The following is a 24,036-nucleotide window of genomic DNA, read 5'->3' as shown; positions in this document are numbered from 1 at the left end:
CTGTGAGAAGAGATTTTAAAGAACAACGGGTCTGAATACTGTTCTCTGCTCAAAATATACAAGGTAGGTTAAATTATCAATTGATGAAATATCCATTTTTTAATAATTGTTTTAAATTGGGGCACATTTTAATTTGTGATTTAACAGCCAATAACTTGTAATATTTCATTAAATTTAGTCAGTGCCAACTCAGTAGGAAAGCTCTCTATAATCAAATTTCTCTGATAGAAGACAATTGAAGGGAACATAAAATAAACCAAAGAGAGCAAGAACAATACTTACATCATGTAGCAGTTGGATTGTTGAAAATAATACAGCCACTTTAGTATCAAGCTTTATTAGGTACAGGAATTTCAGTCAATAAAATTTCCTACAACATATTCTAAAGCAAGGACAACAGAACAGAAAACTAAAAAAAAAACTACACATATGTATCACAGTAAATTTTGCATTTATAGGGACGAGAAACTGGTTCCATAAATATTTGGTTTGTAAAGAAAGAAACCTTAAACAAAATATTTTACAAAAAGTTTATTTTTAAGTTTACTAGCTAATTTAGCTTGAATTTCATTATTGTGAATATTCTGTACCAATACAGGTTCTCACAGGAAAGAGGAAATCATTTGCAACTATAAAGGAATTATTTCAGTGCAATCACTGGGACAAAGTTACATGCAATAAAGATAATATTCATTCATTCAAATATTGAAAATCTGCAATAAATCAACATCAGACCTTTTTAGAAAGATAATATGAAACACTTTGCCTAACACATTTCAGAATACGCCTGGAAGTGTTCAATACCCAGTTTATATTACACATTTTATTCTGCAAAGACCCCAGCACAAATTGTACTCCATACTCTAGTAATATTTACTTCAGCATATTATCATAATCCGACTAAATTCATGCTATCCCAAACTCATTCTGATAATCTATTGGGTATTCTGCTTGACTGGCAAACAGACATCCAAGTACAGTGCAACAGTGCATCCAATGTCAGTTTACCAGCGCTTCACCTTGCGTACAGCACTGCAGGGTGCACACATTCTTTGATCTGTAACCCAAACACTCAGTCAATTGGATAGTCCTTATTCTAACCAGGTACCAGTACCTGAGGACACTAGTAGAAAATAAAGTTCGGGTACAGCTAACAAAATAGAAGATCATGAACATCCAACAAGTGCACAACAAGACCTCTGATGACATCTTCCCTCTTCCCCTATGTTGACTAAAAGTAAACTTTGATTTGATCATCATTACCTAATTAAACCAGTTTTTTAAAAAAGCCAATAGTAACATTTTAGCTGTTCAATATCTTAGCTGACAATTTAACTGAAAACTTTTAAAAACTGAATTTCAGTTCTGCTTCAGTGTACAAGATAAAATCTCATATGAAAGGGATCTTACAAAAATACAGAGGCTTTTGGAATATATCTGGGATTGACAGCAACTAACATGGATACCACTTGCTCGGCATTTTTATTCATCTTTCATAGAGGATTTATTGTTTTCAGCTCATTTTAATTTGCAGTGGGAGCCAATCGGCTTATAAAAGAAATACAGTTAAGACACATGTTTCGCAAAAATCCAGGGCAGGCAGGTTTCATGATTAAGTGCTGTAATAGCATTTTCAGCTCTGAAAAGAGAGTTCTGCATATCAAACACAATTGAGAGAGTTAGTAACATCTTAGGAAAGAGTCAGGATTATTTAAGTTCTATAATTAGCAACTAAACTTAACAGCAAGTAATGGGCTAGAAAAATATCAGATAAGAGCTTCCTTCTAACTTTAACACAGTTACTCCTCTTCTAGAATATTTGTTTAATTCACATAGGAAATTTAAAAAAACACATTATAGTGATGGCATGAGATACACATTTTACGTTTGATAATAAAATCACAGGTTAGATTGGAGGATAATCACACCCAAAGACTGAATGCATTCAGGAGGATAAAAATCAATGTAAGGAAAATAAGATGACAGAAACCTACTCTCAAACATGATAAAAAATTTAAACCAAGTTGCCTACTTCAAAGCAACTGATGCCAGAACAGGATCTGCAGGGTACTAAATGTTTAATAAATACTAACAAACATCTAAACTATATTAATCCTCAATTATGGAATGGATGCAACACTCAAATTTCAATTACTCATTTACAGAAAGAATTAGGCTGTTCTGCTTTTTGTGTTCACAATGGCTGAATAAGAGTATCCTGCCCACACTTTCACTTTCCAACTCTTGGTCCATAGACTTTTCAGTCATGGCATTTCAATTCAAGTACTTTATAAAACGTGCCTATACCACTCTTACAGTCAAGTGAGTTCCAGACACAGTCCATCTTCTGGATGAAAAAATTCTCAACCCACACCCCTCTCAGCCTTCTACCACTACTTTAAATTTAACCAGGGGCCATACTGATCTCTCTTAATGGAATGCTGAGCTTCCTACCCACTCTTTCTAGGTCCCTCAATATTACACACCTGAATTCAATCTCATCTTAACCTCCTCGGTTCCAAAGAATATAACCCCAGCCTATTCCCCATACTCAACATTCTCCAGTCCTGGCAATATCCACCAAAATCTCATCTGTACCCTCCCTAGTGTGATCCCACCCTTCCTGAGTGACCAGAACTGTACACATTACTTTGGCCTAATTAATGTTGTAGACAGTCCTAACATAACCTGCTCTTATATTCTACACCTCAGCTAACAAAAATATCCTGTATGCCTTCTTAATCACCAAACCTACTTGCCCTACTATCTTCTGGGTGGGGAATCTGTGGACATGCAGTCGTAGGTACCTTTTTTCCTCCACCCTTCTCAATATCCTGCCACTTGTGTATTCCCTTGCCTTGTTTGTCTTCCACTTAATTAATACATAATAAAGATGGCAGGCAGGTGATGTGTTGTGGCTGCAGAATGCAAGTACTCCTGGATGCCAAGCTGATACAGGGCAAACACGTCTGCAGTGTCTGCAGCTTGAGCAGCTTCATTGAGCTGGAAGCCCAGCTACAGATACTACAATGCATCAGGGATGGGGAAAGTTACCTGGACACTTTGTACCAGGAAGCAGTCACACCCCTTAGGATAGGGTCTTCTGATTTGGTCAGTGGTCAGGTACAAAATAGTGTGGCTGCAACTGAGGCAAGGATGGGGACTCAAAGTAGAAGTGGGGGATCAGGAACCTTTGTAACTGTCCAACATGTTCAAGGTTCATGCAGCCTGTATGGATGAAAGCGCTAGCTGGAGGGTGGATGACCAAACTGACCGTGACACCATGGTACAGGAAGCCATTCAAGCTGATGTGTTCGGGGGGGGGGGGGGGGGGGGGTGGCTGGTTGAGGAGTCCAGATGGCTGTGTTGCCTTCCAGTGCCAGGGTGCACGACATCTGCTCTGTGCTAGAGAGGAACTTGCAGTGGGTGGGGGGAGGGTCCAGTGGTTGCAGTCCACGTAGGTACCAATAACATAGGTAGAACTAGGCAAGGTTTTGGCTGAGGGAGTATGAGCAACTAGGAGCTAAATTAGGAAGCAAAACCTAAGGTAATAATCTCTGGATGACTACCTGAATCACAAGCAAATTGGTGTAGGGCAAATTAGATTACAGAGTTAATTGCGTGGCTCAAAGATTGGTGTGGGAGAAATGGGTTTTGATTCACAGGGCACTAGCACTAGTATTGAGGAAAGTGGGAGCTGTACCATTGGGATGGTCTTCATCTGAACCGTGTTGGGACCAGTGTTCTGGCGAATCGTATAACAAGGGTTGTAAAGGGTTTTAAACTAAACAGTGGAGGGAAGGAATCAAGTTTGGGAAGATGTGATAAATGAAAGAGAGAAGACAAGGCAAGAAAGCCAGGTAGCAATAAGTGAAATGATGATGGTAGCGTGACTGGAAGAGACAGACTATACAAACCTAAGAGTGCACCAGCAGATAAGGTTAGAGGTTACAATAGTACAAAAACAGAACTGAAGGCTCTGTTTCTGAAAGCACATAGCATTCGTAACAAAACAGATGAGTTGATAGAACAAATAGAAATAAATATGTATGATCTGATAGCCATTAGAGGCATGGCTGCAGAATGACAAAGACTGAGACCTGAGTATTCAAGGGTACATGACAGTCTGTCAGGGCAGGAAGCTAGGAAAAGGTAGAGGGGTAGCTCCGCTAATTAAGGATGACACTGGTAGAATAGAGAGAGATGACCTTAGTTCTGGAGATCAAGATCTCCAACATTCTGACCAATCTTCTGACCTGTTACTCATTTTTATGGAAATATACACTTTTTCTTACAATTTAATACTACCTTTAACTTCTTTAGTTGGCCATGGATGGTGTGTCCTATCAACAAGAGTCTTCCTTTTGCACTGGAATGTATATTTTCTGTGTATTCTAAAATATCTCCTTAAATGTCTACCACTGTATCTCTACTGACCCATGCCTTAACCATCCCAGTTCACTTTGGCCAGCTCTATCGTCATGCCCTCATAATTGCCCCTTATTGAAGTTTAAAACATTAGTCTTAGATCCACTCCTCTCTCCCTTTAGGTAGAGATGAGAAATAGTAATGGTTGAGAAGTCACTTATGGGAGTGGATTATAGGCCCCCTAACAGCAACAGGATGGGGTATATAGGAAGACTTAATGGGGGTTTGTGAGAAAAGTATGGCGATAATCATGGGTGATTTTAATCCACTTATAGATTGGATAAATCAAAAGTCACCTGGATGATGAGTTCATAAGAGTATTTCCAGGACTGTTTCTTAAAGCAGTATGGGGTGTGGACAGGGGTAAATAGTGAGAAACTGTTCCCACTTAAGGAAGCATCAAGAACTAGAGGGCACAGATTGGCAAGAGTAAAGATGATGTGAGGAAAAGTTTTTTCATCCAGAGTGGTTGGAGTCTGGAACGAACTTCCTGAGAGGGTAGTGGAGGCAGGCTCAATTGAGGTATTCAAAAGGGAATTGGATTGCTATCTGGAAAGAATGTGAAAGGTTACAGGAATAATGTAGGGGAGTGAGATCAGGCAGAATGCTCTTTCAGAGAGTCAGTGCAGATCTGATGGGCCGAATGGCCTCCACCTGCACTGTGAAGATTCTGTGATGCTGTTTTAGCATCAGTCAGAGATCAGGCTATAGTATATCTGGTAAAGTGCAATGAGAGAGGATTAATTAATGATCTCATAGTGAAGGCAACCCCAGGTAGCAGTGATCATAATCTAATTGAATTTCACATTCAGTTTGAGGGAGAGAGAAGTGTATCTAAGACTAGTAGCGAGCAACATGGATAAAGGGGAATCAATGGAAGTGCTGTACTTAGATTTTCAGAAGGCATTTGACAACGTGCCACATCAAAGGTTACTCTGCAAAATATGATGTCGGGGGTGATATATAAGCATGAATAGAGGAAACAGAGCAGGCATACATAGGTCATTTTCGGGTTGGCAAGATGTGATGAGTGGAGTGCCACAGGGATCAGTGCTGGGGCCTCAACTATTTAAAATTTATCTCAATGACTTGGATTAAGGGACCAAATATATGGTTGCTAAATTTGTTGATGTGAAGAGGACTCAAGGAGACTACAAATGGACAATAGATAGGTTAAGAGAGTGGGCAAAAATTGGCAGATGGAGTATAATGTGGGAAATGTGAACTTGCCCACTTTGGCAGGAAGAATAGAAAAGCAGCATATTATTTAAATGGAGAAAGTGTGCCGAGCACGAGGTACAGAGGGATCTGAGTGCCCTGGAACATGAATCAGGGAAAGTTAGTATACAGGTATAGAAAGTGAATAGGGAGACAAATGGAATGTTGAACCAAAACCAACACCTGCATCTGGAAAAAACCTATTGCAATTTTTATGTTTAAATATTTTACAGCAAACCCTGAAATTGATTTCCGGTTAGATTTAATATCTGCAAGATCTTTAGCCAACACATCTGTAAAACACTAAAAATAGTCACCTGCAGTAAGGATTTCTGAGAGAGGAATATCGGAGTGCAAGAAATCGGTAGTATATGAAAGGCTGCAGCAAGCTTCCATTCCCACTAAAAGTGGAAGAATACAAAATGGTCACACAGTGCTTCATCCCTCCTAATTACTTATTTCTGTATTATTGAGCATATATGCTAATAGCTAATTGTTCAAATAGGAAAAGTACATTTAATTTAAATTTGTGGAGTCAAAAGTACACAAATGAGCTTATAAAAGATATGTTACCTTAAAAGCATGAAGACTGTGGCTGGCATCAGAAAAATTTCATTGCAGGCAATGAACTTTAAAATGTTTTGCTGATTGGCTGAAATTTTATCCAAGATCGACCTCAGAAAAGCCAAACTGGCTGGACCCAGGATCTGAAAGGAAAGAAACAGAACAGTGAAAGAATACGGATTGCCCTTCCAGCTAATTGTTGGCTGCAAATGGAAACTTGAAAGCCGATTTATGCAACATGAAATAACTGTCCCAACTCTACCCAAAAGTTGTGAAAACAGTGCAAAGGCTGCTGGCAGTCAAACCTCTGAAGGTAATTCCTCTAAAAATCCAATAATCCACCATTATAAATTTGGAACAAAAGCCAAATACTGTGGATGCTGGAAATCTGGAGTAAAAACAGAAAAAGCTGGGAATACTCAGCAGGTCTAGCAGTGTCATGAAGCTATTAATCTATGTAATATTATTGGAATTTTTTTTTTTAAATAGAGGTTTAGTCTGTGGGTGTGTCTTAATTGGATTAAAGCCAGCTAGTCTGAGTGCTTTGATGTGTACTGGTTTTGAGATGTAAGAAAGGTAGAGTGCGTTTGCATTTTTTGAATAAAGCATTCAAGAAGGCGAGTGAAATCTGGCACCCAGCTAGCAGAAATCAAGCAATGTGTTTATACTACTAATAAAATTAGTGCTATGAAAGGGGTTTTATTGTTATAAGAGGCTGGTGATACAATGAGAATTCACATTCAATGAGCTGTGCTAGGTATAAGGATAGCAGTTTTGTGTGTGGGGGGCAGAGGCAATGTAACAACAAAGCAGCAGTAAGCCTCCAACTGCCTCCACAGGAACCAAAGTGATAGGAACCTCAGTTTGAATTCATAAGATAAAAATGCTTTGCCTGGTGTCTGGTTAAGTCTATGGGTTGCTGTTGCCTTAATGGAGATTAGTTTGGGAATTTGTTAAAAGTTATGATAGTAGTAATTTGTAGTCATGTGTATATATTTTAACTAGTGTAAATTAATAAAAAGTATCAGTTAGTTTAATATAAAACCTCTCGAGAACTGGTGGTCTGATTCCCGAATTTAGAGTTGCATCTCAAACGTACCAGTTAAAAATATAGATTATAACAGTTGTTTAAAGTCCCCCTCTGGGATTTTTTAAGTAACTCAGCTTTACCGAAAGGCTGTATATAACAAGCAACATGAGGAGAAACAGAGTTAGCGTTTCAGGGCTGACGAAAGGTCATTGACCTGAAATGCTCACTGGTTTCTCTCTCCTCAGGTGCTGCCACACCTGACTATTTTCAGCATTCTCTGTTTTGATTATAAATTTGGGTCCGCCTTTGATGTTTTTTGGGTTGAGTGGCAGTCAGTCTCATAAATCAGACATTTCCAAATAAAGGGCACAAAGAGGATGTTAATTGCAATTTACCTGCAGATAATGGCTGCAATACACATTTTTTGCAACGGTAGTGCTGTAGCCACCCCCTCATTCACGCAGTACAATTTTAAAAATGAGGCACCCCCTGCAGTCAACCCCAGCCTACAGGCACGACAATAATCCTTAGTTTAAACGTGTTTCCTTCAGTGAAAAAAAAATGTTATTTGCCTTCTGTTCTGTTCTGTACTTGTGTGTGCCACAAATTCATTTTTGTAAGTGTTGACAGCCCTGGATCCTGCTGCTGGAGAAATAAATAAATTGAACAAACCACCACCACTCCCACAAAGCACATGCTTCCCCCTTCCAAAGCTGCCACCAAAAAATGATTCCTTCTCCCACCCTCAAAACAACCTGAAAACAAACCCATTTGAGTTCCACCTCCAGAGGATTGCTTACCCTCAACCCATCTTGCACTCGCAACCTGAAATGAGGAAAAGATTTTCCTTTCCTTTCAGTGAAGTTGCTTACATAGTTACTGGAACATTAGTTTAGTGACATAACCACGAGTACTGTATCTTGCATGGGATTTTAAAAGTCACTGAACTTTATGTTCTCAAATGTAGCATTTATCAGGAGCAAAATAAAATTCATTATATATATAAAAAAAAAATCAACATACGCACATTCTGCCCTCCCTCCCCAAAAGCTTTCTAAGCTCCACAGATCACTTCCACCCATTCGCTGGGATCAATATTTAGGAGCCCACTCCCTAGGGACAGCAAAGAAAAAGTGAAAACAACAAATTGGAAAGAGAGAAAGATAAAAGGGTAGCAAACACGAAGAGGCTACTAAAGGAGAAATAAAACAGATTCGGGGGGAGAAAGAGTGAATGTGAAAGGAACAAAGAACTAAAGATAGAGAGAGATGAGCAAAGTGAGATGAAAACAGAGATGAAATCGGAATTAAAAGAAAAAGAAACATAAGTAAATCAATAAATGAGGAAATACACTTTTTTGGCCAGTTTACCAGCAGCAGTTAATGAAGAGAATTAGGGGTTGAGATAATTTTTTCACATGTAGAGCAGGTATGGACTCACCCACAGTTTGAGAACTACTGATACAATTAATAGAAGCACTGATTAGAGAACACCAGAGGAACCAGAGGTAGAAAGTATAAAGAGGAAAAAAAAAATCCCAACATGGGAGGGGGAAAGAACAAACAAAAGCACAAAATTTAGTGTTTGCATATTATGTCTTAAAAAAAGTTCCTGCTATTACTGCCATCCTCACACCCAACTCATCACGTGGTGTGGGCCCATGTCTTCTGCCCCTTTTATTTGAGCAGTGACTGGATTTTCCTCCACAATAGTGCAATTTTGGGCAAAAGAAAATGAACACTGCCAGGTTCACATCACTGAAACTGGTGCCAAGAATCACCCTCCTCCCACACCACAGAACATATCTGTCCGATCTTTAACTGCCTCAACAAAGCTAAATGATGGTGAGGGAACACATCTAGATTTCCCTATCTCACCACTGAAGTACCATCAACCTCAGGTAACAGCAGAACAGAGTTAATTGTACATGCTCAGGCAGTGGCAATAAACTTACTGATAAATTCACTGGAGGCAGAGGACTGTATGGGGACCACATCTTCCTCTATTCTGCACAATAATTACTCCAAAAGAGGCCCCAGGAAATGGACATCTTTCAATTCAAACTTTAAAAAGCATTCCCGATACTTCTGACCCTTCCCTCCTGCCTTCTTTTTCTCTGTTGAAATATATCCCACTCAGAAGGAAATCCAGCCCTAGAAATCCAAGTGAGCCAAACACCACACTCTAGCAAGATCGACCAAATCACAGAATGGCTATTGGCAAGTTTTGACCAAACTCAAATTGGCACGTTTACTATAAATTTTCCTGGGTCAGCTTATTAACATGACTTCTGGTGTAGATCGGAATGCATCTAGGAAGCACAAAAGGGTTGGGAGCAGAACACTGCATTCAATTCAAACTTAACCGGGAAGGCAATTAATGGTGTGTTAGAATCGGGGAAGAAGAATGTTGAGAACCCCCATAACATGTCACAACCTATGAATGCTCTTTGCCAAGTCCAAGGGGGCAGTGGGCTAATACAAGCAAAACATAGGAAACAAATAGTGCCAAAAGTAATCTACAGAAAAAGTGATGGAAATCCACCAGCATCCAACCCTATGGGCAGAATTTTCTGCCTGCCGGGCGGGCGGGCCCAACCCAATCTCCGGCAGGCAGGGAACCAATCCCCACCGGAGAAGCGGGCCCCGCTGTCATTTTACGTGGGCGGGCCAATTAAGGCCCGCCCAGCGTGACATCCGCTGGGGGGCGTGATGCGTTTCCTGTGCGGGTGGGTGGGAGGGGATTTCCCAAAAGCGAGAGTATGCTCTTCCGCGCATGCGCACAAAAGAGCGCACATCTCCCTGAGGCTAAGTGCTACCTCAGGGAGATCGCTGACAGTTTTAAAAATGTTAAAAATAGAAAAATCAATTCTTAACATGTCCCCCTCATGTGACAATGTCACGAGATGGGATATGTTCATAAATTACATTAAAACTTTATCAAACTTTTTAAATCCCTACATGAAACCTCATCCCACAGGTGGATGAGGTTTCATGTTTTTTCTAGTTCCTGCCAGGGTTCCTGGCCTGCCCACCAACCTTAAGGTTGGACGGGCAGGTCCTTTAATTGTATAATTAATCCCGTCAATGGCCTCAATTGGCTATTGACAGGTCGGCGGACCCGCAGCTGATTTTGCTGTGCTCCCATCTTCCTGAAAATTTAAATGGGGCGCATTTTACGCATCGGCAGGCAGGCCCCGCCCCCCGATGGCAAAATTCAGCCCTATATTTTCTGGCTGGTGATAATAGTCTTGCATGAGATGACGTTGAGAATGGTTGCCCTCATTGGCACTCAATAATATGTTCTCCTTGGACACCACTGCATATGCCTGGAAGACTGTGGAGCAAAGTTTCAAACAATAACTGACCATTACTGCAGTGCCAGTCTTATTTTGCATGTTAGCTACAAGTATCCTTGCAGAAAATGGCACAGCACTGTAACTAACTCTAATGATAAAGGTCCTGTGAAATTAGACCCCCATCACATTGCCAGGAGCATTAGGAATATAATGTGTCACCTTAGTAGTTGCAGCTAAACAGGCCATGCCAACTCAATCACAAACATTTCATCTTTCACACAGCACCACTGAAAGCAATACTGAAATACTTCTAGCATTTTCTATTTTTATTTCGGATTTCCAACATCTGTAGCATTTTGCTTTTAGATTATATCCCTGGTCCTGGATTCCACACCAGAGGAAACAATTCCTCCATATCCTATCAAATTTCTCATCATTTTAAATACTACAGAAATGTAGGCTGCTGTCAAAGGCAAAAGATAATCAAAAAGAAGGGGGAATTATCCACTTTAGACTACAAGAGCATAGCATGAGTGAAGCCTGCTCCACTATTCAATAAGTTCATGGCTAAGTTGGCGATCTTAGTTTCCGCACTATCACATATCCCTTAATTCTAAGTATCCAAAATCTGTAGAACTCTGTGAATATATTAGACAGCTAAGCATCCACAGCTCTTTAGGATAGAACATTCAAAAGATTCAGAAGCCTTAAGGAAAGAAACTTCTCATCTCAGTCCTAAATGGCCAATCCTTTACTGACAGTAACCCCTCCTGTTCTAGATCTCCTAGACAGGGGAAACATTTTCACAGCATTTACTCTGCCGAGCCCCTCAAGAATATTATGTTTTAATTAGATTACCTCGGTGTCTTCTAAACTCCAGGAATGTGGGCCTAGTTTACTCCATCTCTCCTCAAAGGACAATCCCGCATCCCAGGAACCATTCTAGCAAATGCTCCTTGCATGCCCCTCTAGGGCAGTTACACCCTTTCTTGGGTAGGGAGACCCAAGGAAAACTACACAGAATTCTAAGTGTGGTCTTACCAATGCCCTATATAATTGTAGTAAGACTTTTATTCTTATACTCCACTCCCTATGTAACAAAAGCCAACAAACCATTTGCCTTCCTAATTGCTTGCCGCAATTGCACATTGGTTTTCTGTGATTCATGTTCAAGGACACCAAGATCTTTGAATGCAAACATTTTCCAGTTTCTCAACATTCAAATATTCAGCTTTATTTGTCCTACCAAAACAATAACTTCACACTTCACCAAATTGCATTCCATCAACATCTTGCCCACTCACCCAATCTACGTGCATTTCTTTGCAGCCTCTTTGCATTTTCATCATTTACTTCCCCACCCAACTTTGTTTCGTCAGCCAACTTGGTTACATTACACTGAGTTCCCCTCATCCAACTCATCAATATAGATTGTAAATAGCTTAGGCTCAAGTACTGATCCTTGTGGTACCCCACTAGTTACAGCCTATCAATCCAAAAACGTCCAGTTTATGCCTACTCTGTTTTCTATCTTAAAACTATGCTAATATATTGGCCTCAAACCCATGGGTCCTAATTTTCTTGAGGGTCTATAACTACTATACTATTAATAGAGCCTTGGAGGAAAATTGCTTTGCCCTCTCTTCAAAGATGTATATGTGTGTGTGTGCGCATGCGTATGGGTGTGTGTGTGTGAGAATGCGGTGCATGAAGAGGAGAAACCTAAACTATATTTGTGAAAGCATGTTGTTGCACCAATATAAAGTCCTATAACTCATGCTGCAAATACATCACATCTTCATGTTTGAGGTATTTTTTCTAATGATTTGCAAAGGTGTTTCATGCACTGAAGTGGTTTTAAAACTCAAAGAGACAGATTCAGCAAGTTGCATTTTGATAGGATTTGTTGTTATTAATGCATAGTGTAGCTTTTACACATTTATATATCACTGAATGAAACTAAACAGCAAGCCACATTAGCGACTCCTTGGTTACCCACTATAGACCTAATCTAATAGATCAAAAAGAAAAAATACTGCATATGTCACTACACAGTTAAAATCAAACAATACAGTCCCTTGTAGAACCAGTTTGAAAACCATGCAGTATTGATCTCAAAAACCTGTATACAGTTAGTTGAAAAATAATGTCAAAAACAGTTTTCCCATTAAGGGAGAGCCTTCAACGACTGATAGAGTTTTGTGTGTCAATGGAACTCTCAAATGTGAAAGGAGCAACTGTTTAAAACAGTTTTGCAAATATTGAGGGCTACGTTTGTGTTATCACCAGTTTCACATAATCATAATATTGGGTGATAGCAGTACTAGCACGAAGTACAGTATGAGAGCAGTTAGCAGTACACTGAACATGCGAACTGAGTCACAAATGCAAGGTAAAACTGAAATTTGTTTAGTTCAATACAATGTTTATAGGAGAAATATTACTGCATGATTTGTGTTTCATAATGTGGACTTCCAAATGTAAATCTGGATCTTTACTCTGGGAGTGGTATTACGCAAATTTTTAACTCTTCATCAAAATCACTGGAAAGGTAATTTAATAATGTACTCTGCACATACTACATAACAGTTTGCTTACAATTCTATTTCAAAAGTTGGCCAACCAAAATTCCACAGTAATAGTAAATAAAAAATGCTTTCATCTTTGGCTGTTAGATCCTGTAACACAGGTCTCCTACAAACAAATGTAAGCCTGCCACATTCTTTGGCTGGTGGCAAGGCATTCATGGAATGGTACCATGGATCATGTCTGCATTCACTTTCATCTCTAAGAAAAATGGCAAAATAAATTTTAAATGTAGTTTTTGAAGTTTGTAAATTTAAAAAGCAAAGACATAAAATGACAAACTTTAACCACAGTAACATGCAGGCTAGGATGTCATTCCAAAACCCCAATACTTACATCAAAAATTTTCTTTGTGTAGGCCGTCGCATGCAACAGAGAAAATAGGAAAACGGGAAAAATACTCACTGAAGTAGATAGTTAAGGAAGATACTATTCGCTAGTAATAAAACTGCAAAGTAATATTAATATTATATTAATGGACTTAAGTTAGAAATTACCATGAAACTGGGAATGCTCTGTATTCAGAAACTTCACTATGAAGCTGAATGAATTTACACTTTATAGCACCTTTTACATCCTCAGCAAATTCTAAAGCAATTTAAAGTTAGAGGATTACTTCTGAAACACACTGTTGTTACATTGATGAATACAGCAACCACTTTCCACACAAGGTTCTATGCAAAGCAAATTAAGTGAATGAATGGCCAGATAATACATTTTTGGTGTTGCTGATTTGAGGGAGGGATGTTGGCTAATATGCAGTTTGCAGAATTTCTCAGCATGCCAACATCAATAGAAACTGAAGGGTATATTCTAATAAGCGTTTTCTGATAGTCAGGATGTGTCTTTCTTTGCTTTGCTTTTTTTCCAATACATTAAAAAAGGTGACACTATATTAACAGAGATTCTATTCAGGCATGTCTGGCTTTTATTTAAATTTATATAACAGCTAACACCTCTGAACAGCAGTATCTGTAATTGTCATTTCATTGCTGCTGGTTAGAAAATCAATATTGTTAATAGAGAATGGATGCAGTTAATTGCTGCAGAAAAGTTAGTTTTAAAACCTCTCCTAGCTGAATCAGAAGCTTAAGGATTATATAAATTTGTAATTCACATAAACAATTAATTATGAGCATTTTATTAGACAATTTTTGTTGATGGAAATTTTTGCCCTAAACACCCAAGTTTCCAAACTCTAATAATTTGCCAACTTTTCTAATTCTGTGCTTCTGGTATACAGTGGAAACTGTACCCCTAGCCTTTCTACTCATTTTTCTTAAAGCAGAGAATGTACCTTAACTGCTTTAAGACAGGAATAAGCTGACAGAAACCAGCTGCCAATGGGTAAAGTGATGGTGGTAGGAAACCAAGGATGCAAAGGAGTCTATGAATTATGGTCGGATGTGGCTGACAAGAGGGAACATGGTCCAAGATGGGGATCTAATGTTTCAAAAAGGAACCAAAAAGAGTTTGGCTCCCATTGTGTTAGCCCACCCTCCCACACAATACTACATGACCCTGCTCTCTTGCCAATACTGCCAAATCCCAGCCACCCCAATATTATCAAAACACCGGACTTCCAAACTGCTACAAAACCCTCCCTTGTACTCACTTCCACTGAATTGTAACCTCATTCCAAAATGTTGGGATCTCCCCCTCCACCGCTCAAAAACCCCAAGACCACATTCCATTGCTCCCTAACTCCAAGACCCCCCCCCCCCACTGCCTTTTCAATACCAAGATCCTAAAATAACCCACACAAATCATAGAATCTCCCTCTTTAATGTCTTGAAACCCTTGGACCCCTCCCACCTCCCCCAGTGCTCCTGGATTTTGAGGCCCTTCCGTAAAATATTGTGAGAATGCAATTCCAGTTAAGGGATTGTCAGGTCTTCAATCCCAGGGCTGCCCCTAATCCTAATTTAATCTCAACCTCTGAACATACTAATTGGTTTATATACCCTTACCTTATAATATAGTCAACTTACGATGAGCCATATCATAGAATATTTCCTACAGATGCATATATACATTTACAGTTGCAACGATCTTGTCTGGGATTAACTCCTAAATAAGCAAGCTGCATAAATTTTGACAAACAAAACTATTCTCAACAGAAATTTATTAAATTATTTCAGTGATAGAAGTATAGTTGGAAACTGGCTTGGACTGTCAGCTTTTACGCACTTAAAAATATTTCTATCTTGTACAGCAGTCTAAACTCCATTGCTGTGCAGCCAAGATTTAAAGGATACTTGTAACAGGATAGGAGTTGACAAAAATCAACGAGAAAAGGAGATAGTGACAGCTGTCTTCTAACAGGGCCTGACTCAGAAAAGCACGGCTCAACTGGAAGTGAGGTAAACGTTGGTGTAATCGAAGTGCACTGGTAAGGGCATTTGCCAACAGGGCACGTTGGTAAAAGTTGGCAGCTTCATATAATCTGTAAATACAAAGGATCAGATTTTAATAAACATCTTTCACACTATCATTTTCTGAAAAAACCCTAGAATTTTTTTCACTTCATATTCCAATTCCTGAAGGCAGTGGTTTATTGTATGTACAATATCACAGGTACAAGTGATCAATACTCAGCACAGATCCATGGCATCTGAACCTGATGGTCGGACCATGTTAGCAGAGGAGAAAAGATGGAGAGGTTCAGGGAGGGAATTTCAAATAGTCTGATTCAGCCTCAGACAGTCACCAGAAAGGAGGATGAAATTGGTGGTAGGGAACAGAATTTGTGGTGGGATGTAAGACAATGGTCTCAGGGCGCTTCACAGGCCTGTCAAAGTGCATCACTGAGCCAAATAAAGAAATATTAGAACAGGTGGCCAAAAGCTTGAATAAATATAAATAAAGATCAAGCAGCCAAAAATAAAGTTAGGAATGGCAACTTTCAAATTGCTGTATAGGCACAAACCTGCATGCATGAATAGTGTGTTGGCTTCCACAGCCTCAAATTGGCTTGTTGTCTTGGGTGATTTTATAGAGACGGACTCAGGCAGGCTTGCTGATGGAGAGGATATGGTGTTGGAAGTTCAGCTCAAGGTCAAATAGGAAGCCGAGGTTATGAAGGGTCTGATTCAGTCTTAGATAGTTGCCAGGGAAAATAATGTTTGCTTATACATACTTACTATATTTACTTTCTCCCTAACCCCCAACTCCCTTTACAGTTAATATCCTTCTGCTGACCAAAGACTTTTCTTATTCGTAGGACAATTCTGAAGTATAATTAAAAAAAGACTATCTGAATAAGCCTAATACTTCCACAAAATTTATGGGCTACTCTACCCATTTAATCTCCTGATTAAGTTCTCAAATAGTTTCTGATCCCTAGGGGAGTGAAGCAAATCTCCAGTTCTATGTAGAAAACATCAAAACTAGTGTCTCACCAGAAAATAAAAAAATTTGACATAACCACTGTCTAAATGCATACAAGATAATATACATTGTGCAATTTGTTTCAAAGCAATAGCACATCCAGCTGTTGAGGTGACAATCTTAGCTTAGAGAACAAAGTATGGCATAATTTATCAAAATCACCTCAACCTCAAAATGTACAAATGTCTAATATAAAATGCATTAAGAATATACAAACTTTATACATAATAGTATTTTTTTTAAAAGAAACCTTACTTTTGCCTTCAGTGTTAATGTGAACCCAACATGTAACAAGTAACACTTACCCCATGAAAGGAAATATAAAGAGGATGGAACAGTACACTGTAAAGAGCCGAGAAAGCCACATGGCAGCCTCTAGTTTGTTCGCCATCATGAATTGCTGAAACAAAGATTCATAAATTAATTATGGACTATTATCAATAGAATATTCACAATGCCAAAAACTTGGTGACGAATGTTTAGCCCAGCCAATATCGCTAAATATCCCTAAAGGATATTTGCCAAAATCCCTAAAGGTGGTCAAGATTTACAGATCAATTGTCTGCTTCGTGCACGAGGCAAAGTAGTGTCTAACCAGGTCAACAGAAACTACACGCGATATTAGGAAAGTACGCACATCTGCCAAATCAAAAACTTCAATTGTTTCAAATACTAGACTTCCACCTGCTAATTAATTATGGATCAATAGTATTATTGAACAAAGCGGCAACTTCAGCCTAAACACTTTCTATAAATGAGCAGTGTTTTTCAACACAATGTATAATAAAACATTGCAAATCCAAAATGGTAAACTAATTTGAATGGGTCCAACAGCATCTGCAAAGGCAACAAATGGTTCTTATTTCAGGTTTATATTTCATCAGAACTGGTCCATACATGAACCTACCTTTTTCACTTTGTGGAAATAGATAACAATTTATTCAGTTAATGACTTCTCCTGTTAGCAACGACTTGCATTCATATAGCACTTTTAATCTGGTAAAGCCTCCTATGGTGAGATTACACAAATCAGTGGTGCATTCTCTGGAATTCAGAAGCCTAAGGGGTGATCTGATCAAGGTTTTCAAGATATTAAGAGGTAGAGATAGGGAAACTATTTCGCTGCTCCCAATGTGATCTCCTCTACATTGGGGAAACTAAACGCACGCTGAATGACCGTTTTGCAGAAGACTTTCACTCAGCCAGCAAGCATGACTCAGGCCTTCCTGTCGCTTGCCATTTCAACATACCATCTTTCTCTCATGCCCACATGTCTGCCCTTGGCCTGCTGCAATGCTCCAGTAAAGCCCAACGCAAACTGGAGGAACAGCACCTCATCTTCTGATTAGGCACTTTACAGACTTCCGGACTTAACATTGAGTTCAACAACTTCAGACCATGAACTCTTTTCTCCACCTTGACATCTTTTTTCTTAAATCCAATTTTTATTTATTTATTCATTCATTTTTAATCCTTTTTTCCCCAAACCCTCTTCCCCAAAGGGCCGCCTGTTTCTATGTTGTGCTTTCACAGAGCGCTGTCCCTTGCTTGCTCTGCTATTAAGACATTCTGCTCCTACCTTTATGTCGCTATCAGCACTTTCTTTTGTCTTTACAGCTACCATTAACACTCCCTTTGTCTTGTCCATGACATCTTTGTCAATCTCTCTTTAGCTCCCACTCATTTCGGACCTTCCATTTTGCTCCACCCCCTCTTAAATAGTATAAAATCCATGACATTTCTACTTCTCTTTAGCTCTGAAGAGTCATACGGACTTGAAACGTTAACTCTGTTTCTCGCTCCACAGACACTGCCAGACCTGATGAGTTTTTTCATTTTCTGTTTCTATATAAACTATTTCTACTGGTTGGGGAATCCAGGAAAACATGACATAGCATAAAAATTAGAGCTAGGTTTTTCAGGAATGAAGGTAGGAACAATTCTACACACTAAGGATGGTAGAATCTTGGAACACTTCTGCGGTCAATAAATTTATGCTAGCCAAAGGCATTAAGGGACATGGGGCAAAAGCAGGTATATGGAGTTAGGTCACAGATCTGCTACTTTCCCATTGAATGGCAGCAGAATAGGCTCGAGGAGCTAAATAACCTACTTATGTTCCTATTTTCCTAAGGTAGCTTAGAGTTGATGGATCGGCTAGATATTTTCTGTATTACAAACTAAAACACCAATGTGAGTTAAATCTAGTCCTGCTCCACTCTGGTGCAAAAAGTTCTCAAAATAACTCAATGAGCTTTCAGAGGAACATAGTTAGAACTCATAAAAATCAGACTGAAAGCACAAAACAGTCCCTGGACAAATTAGCAAACAGCCACATCTTCAAAGGACTTTCCTTCATAAGATTTAACTTTTTAAAATTCTTTCACGGGACATGGACGTCGCTTGTTAGGCCAGCATTTATTGTCCATCTCTAATTGCCCTTGAAGAGATGGTGGTGAGCTGCCTTTTTGAACTGCTGCAGACCATGTGGTGTAGGTACACCCACAGTATTGTGACGGAGTTCCAAGACTTTGACCCAGCAATAGTGAAGGAACGGCAATATAATTCCATGTCAAGATAGTGTGTGGCTTCGTAGGGATCTTGCAGGTTGTGGTGTTCCCATACATCTGCAGCCCTTGTCCTTCTAGGTGGTAGAAGTCACAGATTTGGAAGGTGCTGTTGAAAGAGAGTTGTTGAGTTGCTGCGGTGCAACTTATAGATGGTACGCACCACTGCTACTGTGCACTGGTGGTGGTAGGAGTGAATGAGGAACGTGGTGGATGAGAGTGAGAAACTTGGGTCGTAAACAGCTATACTAAACTTAAATAAGGGCAATTACAAACAAAAGAGGGCAGAGTTGGCTGGAGTGGACCGGGAAAGGAGTTTAGCAGAAAAATGAACAATGGTAGACTTTTAAGAAAATAGTTAATGACTTATAACAAAGATATCCCAGTGAGGAAGGAGGATTCTATGAAGGGGATAAACCAACCATGGTTAACCAAGAAGTTAAATATAGTATCAAATTGAAAGAAAAAAAACATACAATGTGGCAAAAATTAGTGGGGAGCCAGAGAATTGGGAAAGTTTTAAAAACCAACAAAAGATGACCAAAAAAATAATAAAGAGGGAGAAAATAAGCTTTGAGGGCAAACCAGCAAGTAATATAAAAATGGACAGTAACAGCTTCTTTAAATATATAAAAAAAGGAAGAGGAGGCCAAAGTGAACATAGGCCCCTTAGAGAATGAGGATGGGGAAATAATAATGGGGAACCAGGAATTGGCAGAGGAGTTGAATAAATACTTTTCTTCAGTTTTCACAGTAGAAGGCACTAATAACATTCCAAAAATACTAAATAATCAAGGGGCAAAAGGGGGAGGGGGAATAAATACAATAGTTGTCACTAGAGAAAAAATACTAGGAAAACTAATGGGGCTAAAGGCCAATAAGTCCCCTGGACCTGATGGGTTGCATCCTAGGATATTAAAGGAAATAGCTGCAGAGATAGTGGAGGCACTGGTAGCAATCTTCCAAGAATCCTTAGAAAGTCACAGAGGATTGGAAAACTGCCAATGTAATACCCTCATTCAAAAAGGGAGGGAGGCAAAAAATCAGGTAACCAAGGCCAGTTAGCTTAACATCCATCACTGGGAAAACGTTAGAGTCTATTATAAAGAATATAATAGCAGAGCATTTAGAAATGCATAATATAATCAAGCAGAGTCAGCATGGCTTCATGAAGGAGAAATCATGCCTGACAAATTTATTAGAATTATTTGAGGTAACAAGCAGGATAGGTAAAGGGGAACCAGTAGATGTAATATATTTGGATTTCCAAAAGGCATTCGATAAGGTACCGTACATAAGACTACTTAATAAGAGCCCATGGTGTTGGGTGTAGTATATTGGCATTGATAAAGAATTGGCTAACTAATAGAAGACAGAGTTTGGATAAGTGGGGCATTTTCAGCATGGCAATCTGCAGCTAGTGGAGTGCCACAGGAATCAGTGTTGGGGCCACGATTATTTACAATACATACTAATGACTTGGATGAGGGAAGCAAATGTACTACTGCCAAGTTTGCGGATGACACAAAAATAAGTGGAAAGGCAAGCCGTGAAGATGACGCAGAGTCTACAGATGGATATAGACAGGTTAAGTGAGTGGGCAAAAACTTGGCGATCGAATATAATGTAGGAAAATGTGAGATTATGCACTTAGGCAGGAAGAATAGAGGACCTGAATTTTACTTAAAAGGAGAAAGACTGCAGAAAGCTGCAGCACAGAGGGGTTTGGGGGTCCTTGTGCATGAACCAAAGAAAGCTAGCATACAAGCTCAGCAGGTAATAGGGAAGACAAATGGAATGCTGAGCTTTATTTCAAAGGGATTGGAGTATTAAAAATAGGGAAGTCTTGCTAAAACTATACAAGGCACTCGTTAGACCACACCTAGAATACTGTGAACAGTTTGGTCCCCTTATCCAAGAAAAGATATATTGGTATTGGAGGTGGTCCAGAGAAGGTTCACTAGGTTGATCCCGGGTATGGAGGGATTTTTTTTTATAAGGAGAGGGTGAGTAGGATGAGCCTGGATTCATTGGAGTTTAGAAGAATGACCGATGACCTTATTGAAACATAAAAGATTCTTAGGGGACTTGACAGGGTAGATGCTGAGAGGTTAATTCCCCTTGTGGAAGAGTCTAGGACCAGAGGGCATCATCTCAGAGTAAAGGGTCACCCATTTAAAACAGAGAAGAGGAGGGATTTATTCTCTCAGGGGGTTGTGAATATGTGGAATTCTTTACCACAGAGGGCTGTAGAGGCCGGGTCATTAAGCATATTCAAGGCTGAGATAGGCACATTTTTAATCAGTGAAGGAATCAAGGTTATGTGGAAAAGGCAGGAAAGTAGAGTTGAGGATTATCAGATGAGCCATGATCTCAAACGAATGGCAGAGCAGACTCGATGGGCCAAATGACCTACTTCTGCTCCAATGTCTTACGGTCTTATGGAATTGATTCATGGGGCACTGGCATCAGTACTCAGGGAAGAGTGAGCTATTCCGTTGGGTTGGACTTCACTTGAACCAGGCTAGCCAGTCGCATAACTAGGGCTGTGGATAGGGCTTTAAACTAACAGAAATGGGGAGGATGGGAGGGAGGTGAAGGGAAACTTAGAAATCCAAAGAGAAAGGTTGAGGTATCGGAACAGTATAGTGATGTAGGTAAAGACAAGCAGGGTGGGACAGGAAGGGACAGAGTTTAACAAAAAATGAACATCAGCAAATCAGGTCATTGAAGGGAATAGAAGTAAAGAAAACAAAATTAAAGGCTCTTTATCTGAATAGCACAAAGTATCTGCAATAAGATGGATGAACGAGTGGCACAAAGGTAAATAATTTAGATCTAATTGCCATTATAGATACATGGTTATAAGGTGATCAAGCCTGGGAAATAAATATTACATGATATACCATTTGGGAAAGACAGACAGAAAGGCAAAGGAGGCGGAGTAGCACTTATAGTAAATGATGACATTAGGACATGAGTGAGAAAGGATCTGGCCTCTGAGGAAGTGACAGAGGCACTGAATAAATATTTTGTGTCTCCCCTACTGTGAAGTTCCAAGTTCCATACCAGAAACGGACAATAACTTTGTGGCTAAAAAGAGGAAATTAATATCAGCAGAGATTAAGTATTGGAGAAATTTAAGGGATTAAAATCTGACAAATCCCTGGGACATTAACTTCTCTGCATTTTAATTCTACCCTTGCAGAAATGAACCACAGTGCTTTATTTGCTATTTTTAATAGCCTTATTAATCTGCATTGCTACTTTTTTTTTATTTGTGCACCTGGACCCCAGATCCTTCTGTTCCTCTATCCTATTTAGACATATTTTTCAAGGAGTATTTGGCCTCCTTATTTTTCCTAATAAAATGTATCCCAGTTATCTTTTAGAAGTACATTTGCCAACCACACACTCATTCTGCATGTTTATTAATGTCTTTCTATATTTTATTACCGTTCCCCTCTATATTAATTCCAGCCATCAATTTGGTGTCATCTGCAATTTTTTTAACTTCTTATTCTCAAGTCCAAATCTTATGTAAATGGTGAACAGTGGTCCCAGCTCTGATACTTCTGGAACACCAGTTCCCACCTTTTGTCAATCTGAGTAATAGAGTAAATGATAAGTAATCGTTCAAACATCTGTCTGCAATTAGAAAGGAAAAAAATAATTGTATGAGACAAAGAAAAAAATGCCCAAAGGGGAATTAGATATCAGTGAAACACTAGTGAATGATTTCAGTTTCAGAGTAAAGAACAATCCTGTATGTTTTGTGAAACTGACAAAGGACTCAAAGTATTCTCAAACAATCAGTACATATTTCCTACTGAAACCAGACAGCCAATCATGGTCCTAACTCAGTTACAGCTCCATATCCCTCCTCACTGTGAATTTTAAAGATGCAGTTATAATACATGTGGAGGCTAGTATGTGATTTGGATTCTCACCAATTAAATAGATCAGGTTGATATAGATTCTTCTCTCAAGTGAATCATTGGTGCTTTGAAAGCATGGCTGGTTCCCTAGACACAATCACAATTTGTGTGCTGAGACAGGTGGTTGAATATTTAAGGTAGATCATCTGTGGGCTGCTCACAGTTGAGTCAGAGGATTCTTCTTTTTCTAACAATTGGGGTAATATGAACAAAGCGCAATTGGGAAAGTATTAGAGTAAATGCAAGTCTTACAAAAACTGCATATCCTATGGAGATTTTTTATGCAATATGGATAAAAGATGCCTGTGGCATTGTACACAGGTAGTTCAGACCTGTATTGGTTTAAATTGATTAATCTATATATGGGTCAGAAACATTATGAAATTACCCATTCATTAGTCTTCTGGGTGAGGAATTAGATGTAATTAGTAATGAATTAAACAAATGAAGTGCTTGAATAAATGAATTAGTTAAATAGATGTTGACTTGTGGGAAAGTAATAAATTAAAAGAGAAGCAGAAATCAAATTTCCAAAGCAATGAATTGCCAAAGTTTTTTTTTCCATCAATAAATAAATTTAAATGTGGGTTTAACATGATGAGAATTAGAAACGCAAGAATCAGGTTGGGAATTGGTTGAAATCAATTAAATAAAATCAGGCTAAATACCCTCCTGTGCAGAGGGAAATTCACTGAGCTTCTGTGAAGCAACTTTTTGGCTGGAGTGGAAATTTAAATGAAATATAAGGCAGAATTTCACCCATGTCAGGCAGGCTTGGCAGGGACAGAAGGGAAGCTGCCCACGATCAGGGCCGGAAGGCAATTTCATGCTGGCAGGCCAATTAAGGCCCGCCCAGCGTGAAACGCGAGTGGCAGCATTCAACGCTGCCTGGGCGGTGGGGGGAGGAAAGAGTGCGAGCTGGGCAAGCCCGACCTTTGCGCATGTACACAAGTGCACACTTCTTAATCTCCCTGAGCCACAGGGATGCCTCAGGGAGATGAAGTGTTATAACAAAAA

General features: G+C 39.3%; 1 protein-coding gene across 1 annotated transcript in view; it reads right to left on the bottom strand.

Annotated features, from left to right (window-relative positions):
• Nucleotides 1–321: 321 nt before the first annotated feature.
• tmem33 (transmembrane protein 33) overlaps nt 322–24,036 on the bottom strand; it is a 39,407-nt gene continuing 15,692 nt past the window's right edge. The window contains exons 3-8 of the mRNA XM_041196051.1: nt 16,820–16,914; nt 15,383–15,570; nt 13,461–13,528; nt 6,220–6,353; nt 5,964–6,047; nt 322–1,653 (exon numbers count right to left, since the gene is read on the bottom strand). Of these exons, the coding sequence (XP_041051985.1) occupies nt 1,524–1,653; nt 5,964–6,047; nt 6,220–6,353; nt 13,461–13,528; nt 15,383–15,570; nt 16,820–16,914 (699 nt within the window). The 3' untranslated portion in view covers nt 322–1,523. The remainder of the gene's footprint in view (nt 1,654–5,963; nt 6,048–6,219; nt 6,354–13,460; nt 13,529–15,382; nt 15,571–16,819; nt 16,915–24,036) is intronic.

This window comes from Carcharodon carcharias, chromosome 1 (genome assembly GCF_017639515.1).
Source record: "Carcharodon carcharias isolate sCarCar2 chromosome 1, sCarCar2.pri, whole genome shotgun sequence".
Lineage (NCBI taxonomy): Eukaryota > Metazoa > Chordata > Chondrichthyes > Lamniformes > Lamnidae > Carcharodon > Carcharodon carcharias.
The sequence above is the reverse complement of the archived record's forward strand: the minus strand, read 5'-3'. Positions and strand labels throughout refer to the sequence as shown.